Source organism: Rattus norvegicus, chromosome 20 (assembly GCF_021556685.1).
Source record: "Rattus norvegicus strain SHRSP/BbbUtx chromosome 20, alternate assembly SHRSP_T2T, whole genome shotgun sequence".
NCBI lineage: Eukaryota > Metazoa > Chordata > Mammalia > Rodentia > Muridae > Rattus > Rattus norvegicus.
The window spans coordinates 9333967-9350000 of NC_141553.1; the positions used below are offsets into that span (position 1 = coordinate 9333967).

Here is a 16034-nt window from a genome sequence, read left to right on the forward strand (position 1 = left end):
ATGACGTCATTCTTCATGAGCAAATGAAATTCCACTGTCTTATGTACCACATTTTCTTTGTCCATTCATCTGCTGGCTGGACTGGCATGGAGGCTGGTTCCAGTCTAATGCACCAGCAATACTATCCAAGTGTCTCTGTGGCACGTGGACTGTCAGTCTTTTGGTGACTAGCTGCAAGTACTTTAGCTGGAGCACAGGCTAGTCTTCGTTTCCTACAGAAACCTCTGACGTCCATGTTTGTGCGGACTTATGCTCCCGTTAGCAGCACATGAGGACCGCCCTACAGCCCCAGCCTTCATGTCTGGATGAAGCAATTCCGACTGTGGTGAGATGGAATCTCAAAGCAGTTTTAAGACGCATTCCCAATGGCTGAGGATGTTTGGACAGTTTTCCAAAGATTTTTGGCCACTAAATAGCGTTTCTCCAAATAACACATTTATGTTTAACTATACTTCGAAAAAAGATATACTATATATTCTAGTGAACGTGTCAAAGGATAAGTAAAATTTCTATCATATTTAAAGTGATTACGTATTTTTTAAGTTTCCTGGAATAGTCAAGTTTATGAATCCATACCTTACGTTTATTTGGTTTCTTTAAACTAGGCTTATATATCATCTACCGCCTTCATTTCAGCCAAAAATCTGGAGTTGGAATATTGTTCTCACCCTAGAGAATCAATGGTTAAAAAGGAGGCCTACAGAAAAATATTTTTGTTTTACAGCTTATGGCAGGATACATCCAGGAATTGCACTGAAAATTTGTCCCTTGAAATCAAACAACATGTTTACACACAGAACGTGCCCCAAAGTTCTCGAGTAAAGAAAAGTGTTTAATCAAACTATCTGCTGACAGCTGGGTAGTGCTGATCAAAGCAGAAGAGAAATGAGAGTCACTGCCGTCCTTTGTTTCAGGTACAGGAGCTGAATATGCAAATTAGCCCAAAATGGAGCCTCATTATCTGCTTTACACTTCAAGTGTGATTTTTAAGCACTGTAGGTGTACACACACACATACACACACACAGCCAGAAAGCACATCTACCTCAACAAACCATGCGCATCATCTGTTCACGCTTCTACAACATTCACTGCAAGGCAGATGGTGGGCGCTGATCAACAGACACAAAATAAACCCCAACGTCCTGCTCCCTCAAACAGTCCCCTCGTTGCCTTCCTTTAGAAGAGTATCGAGCAGCTTTTCCCTACTATTGATTTGCAACTCCGCGGTTACAATGGGCAACACAAAGGAGACTTCAAAGGAGGAAAAATGTTCCTTGGCACAGGTTTGCTTTTCTGGTCTTAGACAGGAGCTACCACTAACTTTGAAACTCCCAGCGAACTGTAGTTTTTATCAGTATCTAATGTGTAAATGAGCTCTTCCTATAACTGGAGGTTCGGCTTTCAAAATACATAATTACCGATCACTTTACTCTGCGTCACATTTCTTTTGCAGAGTGAAATGAACTAAAACAGCTGTTAGGTCCTAATAGCTTTATAATGTGCAGAGAATTTCTATGACTATCAAAATTAAAGCTCTAGCTTCCCGTCAGGCAGAATGTAGTCATGTGTCCATGTGACCCACAGTATTTGGAAGAACAATTATTAACTTAAGAAATTATAATTTGAAGCATAATGAAGAAAAACCCTGCCGTTCTTGGATGAGGTCAGAGACACCGAGTCCACACCGACTGCTCCCCACTGTCCTCAGCAGCACTGCACTGAGGGAGCCCAAGTGTCCCGCTGCTTCGTCCCTTGCATATTGGGAGATGAATTTTTAGAAGGTGAACCAAGTCTGGCGCTTTGCCCAGAACGTCTGGCAGCCGACAAGCAATCTGGCTTTGCTGCTGGTCTGCTCTCCCGAGCTGACCTTGCATCCAGAGAGCACCCTGCGCTGGGCATCATGTACATTTATAATCATCACCGTGAAAGCGCTCATCATGTTATTAACCACGAGACCTGCATGCATCGGTCTCTTTAAACGCATTTTTGTAAGATGAAATATTTAAAAACCTTATTTCCTCCTCTCTCCTTTCAGTAATGGGGGAGGGATAGCAATGTTGAGAGTGTTTTCCAGAAGAATCTATTATTCAGGCAGCTGCATTCAAGGATGTTAAGAAGGTTAAGAAGAATGTGATGAGTACTACCTACAGACGTGTAAAGAAGGCCCGGGAACCACAAAATAACTAGACGTGTGCACAGGGCATACTATGGAATTGATGGGTACACGGGGCCACTCCAGCTCTAAATATTAACGGTCAGAGCAATCACTGCCAGGCAGCTGAGTGACATCTGAGGTACACAGGCCCAGCTCTGCACGGAGAAAATTACTATCAACCAACATCCCCCCTGGACTACGTCCTCAAAGTGATCAGACAGGGAGCGACCATCACACACCACAGAGTTGCATCCACGCTGGCCCCTTCCACTGTCCTTCCAGCTTCTTGTCCTCTCACACTTACAGCAGTGGAGTCCCTTACCGATGCCACTTTCTTGTCCACCGACAACGCTGGGCTGGCAGTCTTGGAGACTGTGCCCCGGAAGTTCCGTTAGTCAGGGTGCTCCTCCCCTAAGTTCCCCCATCTTCGCTGTCTGTTTCCATGTCAGAGGTCCCTGGTAACCGCTCAGGAGCCCAGTGCTTTGGGCAGCCTTGCCTTTACTCCCTTCCTATGTCCACTTAGGACTGTCCCATGCCCAACAGCTCGGCATCTGTCTGCCGGTCCTGGATCTCCTGAGTGTCTTTAATACGTTCTGGGCGAGCAGATTACAGGTCTCATATGAACACTCATGCTCACATTCCCACACAGAGAACATACCACAGTGACATACTTACAAAAGGTAATTTTTTTTTCTAAAAAATAAAATATGGGCTGGAGAAGTGGCTCAGTGATTAAGAGCACTGACTCCTCTTCCAGAGGACCTGAGTTCAATTCCCAGCAACCACATGGTGGCTCACAACCATCTGTAATGGGATCTGATGCCTCTTCTGGTGTGTCTGAAGACAGCTACAGTGCGCTTATATATAATACATAAATCTTTAAATAAAAAAAATTTTAAAAAAATAAAATACCAGGTCAAATCTTGGCTCTAAAAACTGAGACTTTCTTCATTTCCCAGAATTTTTTTTTACTATTTTCTGACAATTAACCTAGTTTATAGTTCTTCAGAAGGAATACTTCAGTTTTCTATGGAAAAAAAGAGTTATAAAATGTAACTTTAAATAAAACCAAGTAAAGTCTACCATCTACAGTGATACAAGTTAACTCAGAGACTGCCATTCACACATGTCCTCTGAGCTTCAGATAAAGACAGGAATGTGGGTGGGCACTGGGATCACACCAGATAAACAGAACCAAACCCGGAGGCTGCCTGTCACTGCCCACCTCACAGACATTCTCCTTCCCTGCGCTCTCCTTCCCCTGCCTGATCACTTGTTCTTTTAGACTCAGTTCAAATCCTCCCCATGGCCGATCCCCTAACACAATGGTCCTGGTGTGCCTTTCATATTTCACTTGGTTGGTTTTTTTTTTGGGGGGTTCTTTTTTTCGGAGCTGGGGACCAAACCCAGGGCCTTGCGCTTCCTAGGTAAGCGCTCTACCACTGAGCTAAATCCCCAGCCCCACTTGGTTGGTTTTTAACTGTTTACAGTTATTAACGTACTGGGGCACTAAACGCACGTCATGGTACATGTGCGGAAGTCAGAGAGGTTCTGTTCTCCTCCCATGTGGGACTTGGGGATCGAACTCAGGTCATCGGGCTGGGCACCTTTACCCTCTAAGCCATCTCTTCATGCTTCCCCAAGATTTAGTCGGTTGTCTTCTCCACTACATCATGAGTCTCTTGAGAGGAACAAGTGCATCATGGCATCTGATGGAGGCTATCAGTAAATGTCTGAACAGATAAATACATATGAAAAGAGGTGAGCATGAGAAAGGAGGTTTGATGACTGATCTGGGGGTGTCATCGGCACCTCTGCTTGGAAGCAATTGCTAAGGGAACAAAGTATGGTTCCTGCCCTTCCAGGATGAGGATCAGCATCTGGTATTTGTGGTAATTACGGGTTATTAGTGCCGTTAGCATCATCTTCACGCAACAAGTTATTAAGACGCACTCTAGAATTATAAGACAAAGTGCAAAGCAAAGAACAGGCTCCATCTATTCTCTCATGTTCTGATCTGCTGCCCCACACAAAGGGAGCTCAAAATGCTATTATCCTTTAAACCAACAAAATAAACAAAAAGGCCTGGATTCAACTGAATAACTCGCGAATAAATGGCCGTTTCTCAAAGGTCTTATTGAAAATAAACCACAGTGCTTGGGGGTTAGGTTTTATTTGGTTTTGCTGTAGGCTTTTCTTTTTTTTTTTTTTTTTTTTTTTTGCAACCCTAATAAGAGGATTCTAAGTGAAAATAATAAATAATTTCTCAATTTAAAAAAGGCAACTCAAGATGAGATCTTGAGAAAAGAGATTTCATAATGTAGGTTGTTGGTTTCTAAATACAGTTGGGGCAAAACAAACCAGGAAGTAAGAACACAGAGCCCACACTATGCTAAGGAAGCCTAAAATGATCTTAAGAGGAAGCAAAGGACAGAAAAACCGAAAGGTCTATGGACAAACGGACCCAGCACACCTAGAACAAGGACTGCTGAACAGGTCTCTGGAGCAGTGTCAAAGGAAAGTGTCCCAGCTGCTCATCGCCATTAACACACATGAGCTTGTGCCCTGGGTGGCTGTGACCAGCTAGAGCAGAGCAATCTTTGGTAACAGTGACAGTGAGCCTCCTGCAGTATTCCTGGAAAGGGCTCTTCCCACAGGGGTGGGGAAGAGAGACCTAGTTCACTGGTGGAATGCTCCCCAAAGGGCAGCAGGCCTTCTAGCTCCTGTGTCCTACAGCTGCAGGGCAGAGCTGTTCGTCTTGTTTTGCTAGGTTTCATCTGGTCATTTAGGCTGAGCCCTAAGGCTTGTGCAGTGAGGTGTTCCCACAATGCTGCACGTACAGCCGCGAGCTGCTTCTTCATTTCCCGCCCAGTAACCACAGTGTACGACAGGGAGCCAGACCCTTGGCCTAGGAGCCCAGCTTTCCAATGCTCACACTCTGCATCTATGCAACAATGCAGCCATTGTCCCCCGTGCGGCTGCTGGGAGAATCACACAGGGGTAAAGCAAGCCTGGCCCACAGCAAGTGCTAAATAAACGTTAAGCTGCTCCCTTCCCAGCCTCCCAGCCCTCGAACTTTCTCCCTGTATCCTTGACTCCTCCTTTGCTCTGGTTTTCTGACTCCTCATAAATATTCAGTGACTATCTATTACTCTTTTATTTATTTCAAAGTTCCAGAAGACGGCCTGAAAACCTGATTTGTAGGAAGAACTGTCCTACAGAAGCCCACGTGCCCTCTACTCTACAGCCCATGACGCCTGAGCTGGCTGGCACATGGTGGGCATCCACAGACTCTGGGCATAATTAATGCTTCCCATCAGTGAGAGACCTAACAGTACAAATAGTTTCACGTGCTATTTCACAAACCACAGACTTCAGAACAATTTGTATTTAAATATGGTTTTATTTTAAAAATCATTTTACATTCTCTTCTGCTCTAAGTAAAACTGTTATAATTTAGTGACACCATGTGGCTATGTTTTACTTTACATTCAAAAAAAAAGTTCCTCTCCATGTAGGCTGCTCAGTGTTACTTCAATTATGACATCAAAGTTACACGTAGAGGAACAATTCAAACCCAGTGTTTGCTAAAATGGCTACCTCTTCAAAGCAGAACCCTTCCCACTCTTCTACATCTAAATAGGGCATTTCACAAAGGGTTGAGCTTTCTGGTCCCGTGAGGAGAGGAAAGACTCAATTTAACTGACTGAGAATCTAAAGCCTCCGGGTGAACTGCTCAATTATGCCAGTGTTTGCCTTTCAAAGCAAATAAATGTTCTGTCGGCCCAGTTAGTGGATGGGATGGGCAGAGGGAGTGGAGGCTGAGCAGACGTCCACGTCCACACGCTGCTAGCCTTGCAGGAGAGAACGCCCCATAAATAGAAATAATTCCCTCCTCCTCTGCTGTACCTCTCCCCAAGATCTACAGCCCTGTGAAGGTATATAATCTAATGAGAACGGGGGTGGGGTGGGAGTAGGGGTGGGAGGGGGTGCCACAGCTAATGACAGCAGGGAAGAGGGAGCTGAAATGGACAGTAGTGATAAAAGAGACTCAAGTGCCTGTGTGAACAAATGGTACAGTTTTAGCCCACATCTAATGAGGCTTCCCACAGAAGACTAGCTACTATGACCAGCATTCACCACACACCAAAGAAAGCCCTACATGTCCAGGGCGAAGCCAGACGCTCTCATGTCCTGTCTCGGCTTACAACATTACCACTCTGGCAACCTTACTTAAAAAATACAGGCCTGCTCCCAGTGCCCCTTACTTACAACCTTGTGCATATGCCTCTCCCAGGTGACAAATGCAGGAACCCCGACATCTATCAGTGTTTCAAGCTCGGGATCGAGTACAATAAACAGCACACTCATGCTTATTTGCTGATGAGTAAGTGGTGGATGAGCAAACGAAGACAATGTTCTTCCTGAGCTAGTGAAGCATGCCTAAATCCCTGTTCTGAGTAGAAACGGAGCCCCTCAGTGAGGTATTTATCATCGCTGAAGGCCCAAATGTAACCCCCGAGACTAGAAGACAGACTGGCAGATGTTCTGCAACATCCCTTCCTTTTCTGTAACACACTTGGCACATTGTAATTTCTTACTCTGAGAAAACAGGAGTAAGGAGGGAAAGGAAACAGTAGTTATTCAAACAGGCAACGGGGATCAAGGAAAGCACTGTTAAAGAGTCAAGTGCATGCTAGAATTCAGCACGAGAAACAAGACCACTCTCATCAGGGTGACACCATCACTATTATATGACACTCCAAAGTCAACTGTCCCAACCCAGCCCTGCCACCCGCTTGTCTGCCATGAACTGAACATTTGATTACACAGAGATTTTAAAGTACTAGAAAAATATATAGCATTCTGTAGCACTGGGATTCTATAGCATTAGAACACCTTTAGAAACAGGATATAAACTAAAAATTATTTCAAAGACAGAGTTGACTATGTTTTTTAAAAATGTAAAACTTTATTTTTCAAAAGGCATCAAAAGAACACTAAAATGCAGTATCAACTCACACAGCACACAACAGAAAAAAGCACTATCACACACACACACACACACACACACAGATGTATCAATGGCACATGTCTGTATCAGTGTGCACACACACACAGATGTATCAATGGCACATGTCGGTCTCAGTGTGTGCACACATATGTATCAATGGCACATGTCTGTCTCTGTACACACACACATGTATCAATGGCACATGTCTGTCTCAGTGCACACACACACAGATGTATCAATGGCACATGTCTGTCTCAGTGCACACACACACAGATGTATCAATGGCACATGTCTGTCTCAGTGTGTGCACACACACATGTATCAATGGCACATGTCTGTCTCAGTGTAAAGTTTTTACAGGTGATGCTGTGGCTTGGTCTGGGGATGACGATTACACACAGGAAAACTGCAAAGTCACTTTCTTCATCTCCAGCTGAGGTTAAGGTGGGAGGGAGACGGTGTTAGTCAAGCTTTGGTTCACAAAGAACACCCCCACACACACAGACACAAACACTCCTATAAAGGGTGCAGAGAGGGGTCAGTCACCTCCCTTCATTTATCATCACTGAAGTGATGGCTGTGCTGGGAGGCTGGTGCTTCCTTACTGACGTCAGACACAATCCACGATGGTGCCAGGTGAGTGCTATCTGGTTCCCTACACTGGCAGAGGCATGGCAGACCGAATGGTATATGTTCTCTCAGAACCAAAAGTATGCATAACCTGTTGTAAACATTCAAAACTGAGCACGTCACTAGTCATTAGAAACTGTTTGTGGCAGGCTCAGGACAGTACAGGAAAGCACTCACAGGTTCGGCTGCTAAGAACAGGCACAGTGGCGTCTTAATAAAAGCCATTGTGCCCAAAGATGGCCACCTTCTCTGAAGATCAAAAACATCTCAGATTCTCAAAGATGGAAAAGAGAAAACAGCCGCTCTGTATGAATCTCTACTTTCAAGCAGCCCTAAGGCTCAGAAACTGTCCAAGTTCACAGAGTTCCTGCCCCTTCTGGGTGAGGCACAGATGTGCCATAAGCAAGTGTGGGAGCTGAAGCGAGGGCGGGGCGAGCCCCATCTACAGCACAGCGCAGTTTCCAGCCACAATGCAGAATGACTTTTACCTCATCTCAGAGAGAGGTGGAGGTAAGAACCTTCCACGCCTCTACTGATAAAATACCACTTCTTCAATGTAACAGATGAAATCTGCCATCCACACAAAGCATTTAAAACCTTCAGCATGAACCACGAATTTCAGTTTCCTAAAGAAAACAAGCCCTGAAAATGGAGAGCTGTTTGCTCGGGGGTCTGTGGCGCTCAGGCCCTCTTAATGGCTGCACTGTTCAAACGGAACAGTGAATCTTCACATCAGTGCCGACGCCATCTCTCACCGTCAGTCCATGCCGTACACCTCGAGCCTACACTGGGCACACAGTAGCCGCTGTGCAGTGTCGCGGTCGAGTGTTGTCCCACAGTACTAAGACTTAGAACCCATGCTCCATGCCTCTAGAAGCGTGCGATTTTACTATCTGAGGGAAACCAAAGCAACGCTAAAGACACCAAAGAACAAAGGTGACATATAAACAAATACACAATTACCTAAACCCTCACACTAAGGAAGTGTTTGCAGAGTGAGGAACCTGGAAAAGTTCATTTAGAACACTGTTCAAGCAGTCAATATGATTATGAACGAAAATCAAAGCATCCCTGGATAGTAAAGTAAGGTCTAATGCTTAGATTCATTTTAAATGCTCTTAGAACAAACACCTAAGCCGACAAAGACTTTACGAAGCAATGTAGGAGATATGTCAAAACGCTCATCATTTTGAAAGCTTTGTAGCTGATGCTGATCCTGAGACCGACCCTCCTCTCACTCACTCCCGCCATCTCTCAGGCCACCTTTGCTCACTCAGATTTCTGGTCTGGAGCGGATATCCTGTGGTGGTCTGACTGAGAAAGGCCCATGCGTGCATGTTACTGGATGCTTGGTCCTCAGTTGGTAGAACTGCTTGGTAAAGGCTGGGGGTGTGGCCTCAACACTGAGGCTGCGCTTTCCCATGAGTGATGTTTGAGTGATGCGTGCATGCGCGCGCCTCACGCTTGTGGAAAAGGGGGTAAACTCTCAGCTACTGCTCCTCTAGCACCAGGCCTGGCTGCATGCGCTCCCCATAACGGCCATGCACTCGGCCCCTGAAGCGCTCTTCTGTGAGTGGCTTTGGCTGTCTGCTTTGCTACAGCAACTGAACAGAAACTGCAACACGTAGAAGAACAAAAGCAGGACGCAGGGCACAAGATGGCCCTGCAAAGTCAGGTCCATAGGAGCTTTTAGAAAGGAAGAAATGAAGGGAGAGAGAGAGGAAGGGAGGGAAAAGAAAGGAGAATAAAGAAGAGAAAAGAAAAGAAAGGGCGAATGCCCAAGGACAAGCCTGTTTCTCAAAGCGGGAGAGCCCGACAGAAGGCTGGAGTTTGGAGGGGAGAAAGCACAGCTGGAATCACGATAATCTGCTCAGGAGTCGGGTTCCTGCTTCTACTTACACACTGCACTGTGCTGCCGCCCATGCCAAACGCGCACACTGACTGACACGCGGCTTATTTTTCAATCTGCTGTAACCATTAGAACCTGAGTCAATGCAGACTCCTCCTCTTCCTCCTCTCCCTCCTCCTCCTCCTCTTCCTCCTCCTCCTCCTCTTCTTCTTCCTCCTCTTCCTCCTCCTCTTCCTCCTCCTCTTCCTCCTCTTCTTCCTTCTCTTCTTCCTCCTCCTCCTCCTCCTCCTCCTCCTCCTGCATAGCAGGTCCTTCTCATTCCCCCAAGCAGCCCTGAGACATGGAATCTTCATTCAATTTCTTATTCCTCTTACTTTAATCCATTCAAAATTCCTCTGGGTAAAGGAGAAATTACCAGACTGAGACACTTTAGTCCCTCTTTGGGGAAATAAAATTGATTTTCTTCATTTTCACAGAAGAGGATCCCTGGGTAACAATATTGTGTCCAGTCAACACCCATAATAAAAATGTGGACAATACTTTTTACTATCCTAGTGGCTAAAGGGTTCAGTGAAATTCTTTTTTTTTTTCTTTTCTTTTTTATTTTCGGAGCTGGGGACCGAACCCAGGGCCTTGCGCTTGCTAGGCAAGTGCTCTACCACTGAGCTAAATCCCCAACCCCTCGGTGAAATTCTTGTTCAAAGTTAACCATGAGTTTGGAGGTGACTTCTGACCAAGGGAATGCTCACCCACTCACCCCACATCAGTCACAGCTAGAAGTCAGGGTGGAAGGCGTCTGATGTGGGGAGGCAGGTGGGGTGGCTGATGGATAGGGACCACCTCCACATTCTGCCTGCTTTGCACCCACCATTTCTCTTCTCTCCACACCTCACTAATGTGCCCATTTTCTGCCTTTAACCTTGCCTTAAAAATCATCGAAGGGCAATTGTCCAGTGGGAAAATAAACAAGTCTGCATAATTTCAGAGAACCTGAACCACCTTTTCCAGCTCCCAATTTTATACCTGTCTTGTATAGGCTGTTTAGATTGTTTAACCTAAATAAGAAGATAAACTATCAACTATAAGAAGAGTAACCTTTGGGGTTGGGGATTTAGCTCAGTGGTAGAGCGCTTGCCTAAGAAGAGCAAGGCCCTGGGTTCGGTCCCCAGCTCCGAAAAAAAGAACCAAAAAAAAAAAAAAAAAAAGAAGAGTAACCTTTTTTTTAAGACTTATTTATTTTATGTACATGAGTACACTGTCACTGTCTTCAGACACACCAGAAGAGAGGGCATCAGATCCCATTACAGATGGTTGTGAGCCACCATGTGGTTGCTGGGAATTGAACTCAGGACCTCTGGAAGAGCAGCCAGTGCTCTAACCACTGAGCCATCTGTCCAGCCCCCAAAAGTAACCTTTCAATGTTGTCTAAAACGGTCTTACCTGGGAGCTGCCAAACAATAGGATGCGCTGGTACTGAGCTCGCAAAGGGTGTGAGCATGAAGCCTGCCAGCCGAGCCAGCCCTTTGACCCCACTTACAACACCTATGCTGCCAGGCCGCACCGGCCACCCTCTGATGCGGGAAAGAAAGGCCCAAGTATGGCAACATGGACACGAGCACCCAGGGCTCTCCTGCTGGCTCTGGGAACCACCAGGAAGCCTTCAGAGCAATCTTCCCTGGATGTTAAGGAAGCGACACTCTCTGTGTAGACGGCAGTGGGTGCAAAGGGCATGTCCACCTCCCAAGTGTTACCTGTGTCGTCACAGGCTTCACGTTTCCACAGGAAAACAGAGCAAAACCTGCTGCACAGTGCCACAGTGCCTTCCACACACTGACCTAATTCCCCCTACAGGGTTTGTTTGGGGTTTTGTTTTCTAGTTTTTATTGTTATTGTGGGTTTTTGTATTGTTTTGAGTAGTCTCCTCCAACTCCAAAGTCCTTAAATGAAGACAAAAATGAGTGACCCCGAGCACTCACCTGCAGACACGAGCTGGGAAATACAACTTTTGCCAAGACCGACACAGGTAATGTGAGTGATCTATCACTCGGATCCAATCAAGTTCATCCATGGACACTTCGATAAAGTAGGAGTAAGACCTGTGAGGAAGGAAGAAAACATACAGCACAGTGACAACAGCCGGAAGTAAAACATGGGAAGGAGCTGACATGTGCCATTCTCTAATGACATGTTCTGCTCCATAGGCACACTTACTGAATTCAGGAAATGATGAAAGCTGCACAAAAACCTCTACTGCAGCATTTACCCAACATCTGAAAGTTCCTCTCAGCTTGTCTGGCTACCTCATAAAGTGATGAACTGCTTAACCACAAACTGAACTGCAAACCTGCGTCTCTCTACACGGTCAGACATGGCCACACCAGAGCAGCAGACTGAGAACACCGGGAAGGAGGAAGGAGACAGAGAAGACAGGAGAGTTGTGGGGTGAGGACAGAGAAGCAGGCGAGCGAGTGAGGGGAAACCTGAGTGGCGGACTGGTTCTCCACAGCACCAGCTTCTCCCCAGCTACCTCTCAGTGTCCCAGCACAGCACTCTGGAAGGCGGGCTGCAGGAGAATAAACGCATGGGTGGGAAGATAAGCTGCCTCCTTTGGATGCAACTTCAGACAGCCAGCTAATAACCGGCCGTAATGAAAACAGCCCAGCATCCTCCCCGAGTCAGCTGCCCAGGGCCATTTCACGCTGGTCCCATACTGAACAAATCTGTATTTCCTTGTCATGGGCCAATTTAAATTTGAGATGCAGTTATTACTCGTACTGTAATATCAACAGGGACAATCTTGGAAGATTTAGGTGATCATAAATGTCAGCCTGCAACCCACGGCTGTGACCAGGAAAGGTCAGCTTATTTTGTGTCGGCCCCTCATTTTCTGCTGTCCCCTCTACTCCCATTCATTTTATCGCTCAGTCTCAAACTGGTTATAACCTTTTATTGAACCTCTCTGGGTTATCAGTAATGTGGGATGTAATTTTACCACACATCAGAATCTTTTTGGCTTAAGATTTTGAATTTTTCACCTTTGCTTCAAATGTTAGCAATGTGCATGAGAGAAGAACATGGCCACTAAGCCCTCTGTGGCTGTAACAGAGACACTAAGCAAAGCGGCTTATAAATATTTCACATCATGGAAACAAAAGGCGATGCTTTCAGGTTCAAGCACACTAACCTTTCCTTTACCATTTTTATACCGGTTTCATTATTAATTAGATGGATGAACTATGCAAAGTCTTTGGAATGCCTACCATATAACGTAATAAAAGCACAATACAAGGGGCTGGGGATTTAGCTCAGTGGTAGAGCGCTTACCTAGGAAGCGCAAGGCCCTGGGTTTGGTCCCCAGCTCCGAAAAAAAGAACCAAAAAAAAAAAAAAAGCACAATACAAACACTACTATTACATTGTTATTAACCAGGGACTCCTGGAAATGAGACGTGAATTAACTCCAACCTCTACCAGTCATGCTTCAAATATCCACCAAGATATATGTCAGAAAAAAACACTTAGGATTTATTTTTGAGTGTATGTATGAGCAAGTATGTGTGTGTGAGAATGCGTGTGTGTGTGTGTGTGAGTGTGCGTGCGTGCATGCGTGTGTATCTGCATGAAGAAGCCAGGAGAGGGTGTCTGAGTTCCTGAAGCTGATTCACAGGTGGCTGCGAGCTACCTCACGTGAGCGTTGGGAATCAACTCAAGCCTTCTACAAGGGCGGTATGTGGTCTAACCACTGAGTCATCTCTCCAGCCCCGGGAAAGAGAGTCTTAATAAAAACAGAACAGAGAGCAATCACCTAGGGAATCTCATACACACTGCACACACAAATGCTGATTTCACCTTAAAAAGATTCCTTCAAGCATGGCTCAAATGGCCAAAACAGCCAAGATGGTCACCCAGTGAGCTGACGAGACCCATTCTTCCTTCCATGTGCTCGAGCCGTAACACTGCTACAACTGAACCAACAGGCGCAGACCCAAAAAGGCCCAGAAGGTTTGGTGGGTCTCAGGCTAAAGGTGGGCAACACTGGAGACCATTTATTCTACTCCTCACTGTCCCTGTGCTCCTGCCACCGCAAATGGGCCGCAAGCCCAGGGAAGCACGGCTCTTGCTGGAAGGGACATGCTCTTGGGGAATGGTGTGGGGAAGTTGGGTGTGCATCACGGCCTGAAGCCCACCCCACTCTTCTCGCAGCTTGGATGCTAGTCCAAGGACACTTGGCTATACACCAGAGACAATCTCCTCAGCTACCGGACGGTATGCATTTTAAAGTTATCCATGACATCCAATATTACTGTAAGGAACCAAATGGAAGGTCGCCTATATGGAAGGGTGCCAGGTGACTTTCTAAACTAATACCATGTTTAAATGTAGCACCTGAAACAGGAAATAAGACCAGGTGCAGTGGAGCACATGTACCTGTAATTCCAAAACCTGGGAAACTATGAAAGGATCGGAAGTTTGAGATTCGACAACACAAAATATTAAGACTCTGCCTCAGAAGAAAAACCTATAGAGGGGAGTTTAGTTACTAGCACAGCTAATCTCTACTGTGTGAGCGATGTGAGGAGTCTGCATTGTGTCTGTATTACAGATCACACACACAGCCGGAGACACACAGATTTCAGCCATGGCTGGTGATGAATTACTAGCAATTTTTATTTTCCGCTATGTGCTGTTCTGCATTTTTCAAAATAAACACTTATTCGATGCTTATAGAGGAGGGAAAAGGGGGTCTGGAGAGATGAAGGAACAGGCTACTCTCCCAGAGGAGCCGAGTTCGAGTCCCAGCACACGTGATGACTCACGACTGTCTGAAAATCCAGTCCTAGGGAATCCACTGCCACCTTCTGTCCTCTGGGAGTACATACATGCAGGCAAAACACTCAACACACAAAATAAAGCATTAAAAAATTAAAAATTAAAAAGGTCAAAAATGTTTTTTTAAAGAAATCTAACTTTTAAACTCTTCCCCTAGAACTCTTCAGGGGAAATAACAGACTGTGTGTAAAGAACTAAGCCAGTTAAACCTGTAAAATCAAAGCACACGATCACTGAGCATCTGAGGTCTGTTTCCAGTTCTCTGGCCACTTTCTTGCTAAAAGGTTGTGCTGGCTAGTTTTACGTCACTTGACACAAGCTAGAGTCATCTGAAGACATGTAGCCTCAATTGAGAAAATGCCTCCTTAAGTTCCAGCTACAGGCATTTTCTTAATTAGTGATTGATGGGGGAGGGCCCAGCCCATTGTGGGCGGGGCCATCCCTGGGCTGGAGGTCTGGGCTGTAAGAAGCAGGCAGAGCAAGCCAGTAAGCAGCAGCCCCAGCCCCGCCCCCAATGGCTTCGGCATCTGCTCCCACCTCCAGGTTGCTGCCCTGCCTGAGTTCCCACCGGGCAGTTCTTTCATTATAAACTGTAAAGAGAAGTGTACGCCAAATGAACCCTCTCCTCCCCAAGTTGCTTTGGCCACAGTGTTCATCGCAGCAACAGTGACCCTAAGACAGAGGACAGAGGACCTCTCTTAATAAACTTCCTCCTTCTGCAGTGAAGCGAGAAGGGGGAGAGGAGCCGAAGCAGATGATCTAAAAGTTAGGTCCTCCCCAGAAAACATCACACGAGCTCGTCAGAGACAGGAAGGACTCACCGGCTGTCACGGTCCCACAGGAGTAGACGTATGTGGTTTATAATGGATGGCTGGCCCAGCTTGATCTCAATGCCAGAGCGGCAGTCATCGTCAATGGGGTGCCGGGAAAACCCATGATCCAAGTCATAGTTTTGAGTGTCACCGTCCAGCAAGGCCGACTTCAGCTCTCCTTTCACAACCTGGGCCCCATACTTCATAGTTGCAATGTTCTCTTCGGGTACTATGGTTGGAATACAAGAAGCAAGGTGTCATTCCTCTGAATTAGTCAGTAGTGGTGAGGGAAAGGTGAACTTCTGGCATTCTAGCTGATCCCAGTACTTGTGTTTGATTTTAAGTTCCATAAGCAAGTCTATGGAAATCAAAAATATACACTGTCCAGCACGATTAAGATAGCATTCAGCATTCAAAACTGAATGTCGCTACCATAGCTAAATGTCACTACCATAGGAAGCTAGACACTGAACATTACGGAGAGAAAGTTAATAATGGAAACACAAGTAGTAGGACAAATACACCATCTCTGCTGAACTCATTCTGTTAGCAGGTTCAATTTAATATTCGCTGAACAAAAATGGCCTATGGGATGGCCCGTACCTGCTGTCCGGACTTAGGACGGGTGTAAAGCGAAGCAAGCAGGTCTGTGCTCAAACAACAGAGGAGAAGCCCCAGTGTTAGTCAGTGTTGGTCACATACAAACAAGATTAACCAAGTGCCAAGCTGGGAAGATAAGATTC

General features: G+C 45.9%; 1 protein-coding gene across 11 annotated transcripts in view; it reads right to left on the reverse strand.

Moving 5' to 3' along the window:
- The window catches only part of Btbd9 (BTB domain containing 9), a 357021-nt gene that overhangs the window by 285747 nt on the left and 55240 nt on the right, over positions 1-16034 (reverse strand). For 9 of the 11 annotated variants that reach the window (XR_015644580.1, XR_015644579.1, NM_001434573.1 and 6 more), the window contains 2 exon segments: positions 15301-15520; positions 11627-11746 (listed from right to left, as the gene is read on the reverse strand). Coding sequence is in view for 7 of the 11 variants with exons in the window: in NM_001434573.1 (NP_001421502.1) it covers positions 11627-11746; positions 15301-15520 (340 nt within the window). In the remaining 4 variants the exon portion in view is untranslated. 11 annotated transcript variants of the gene reach the window in all.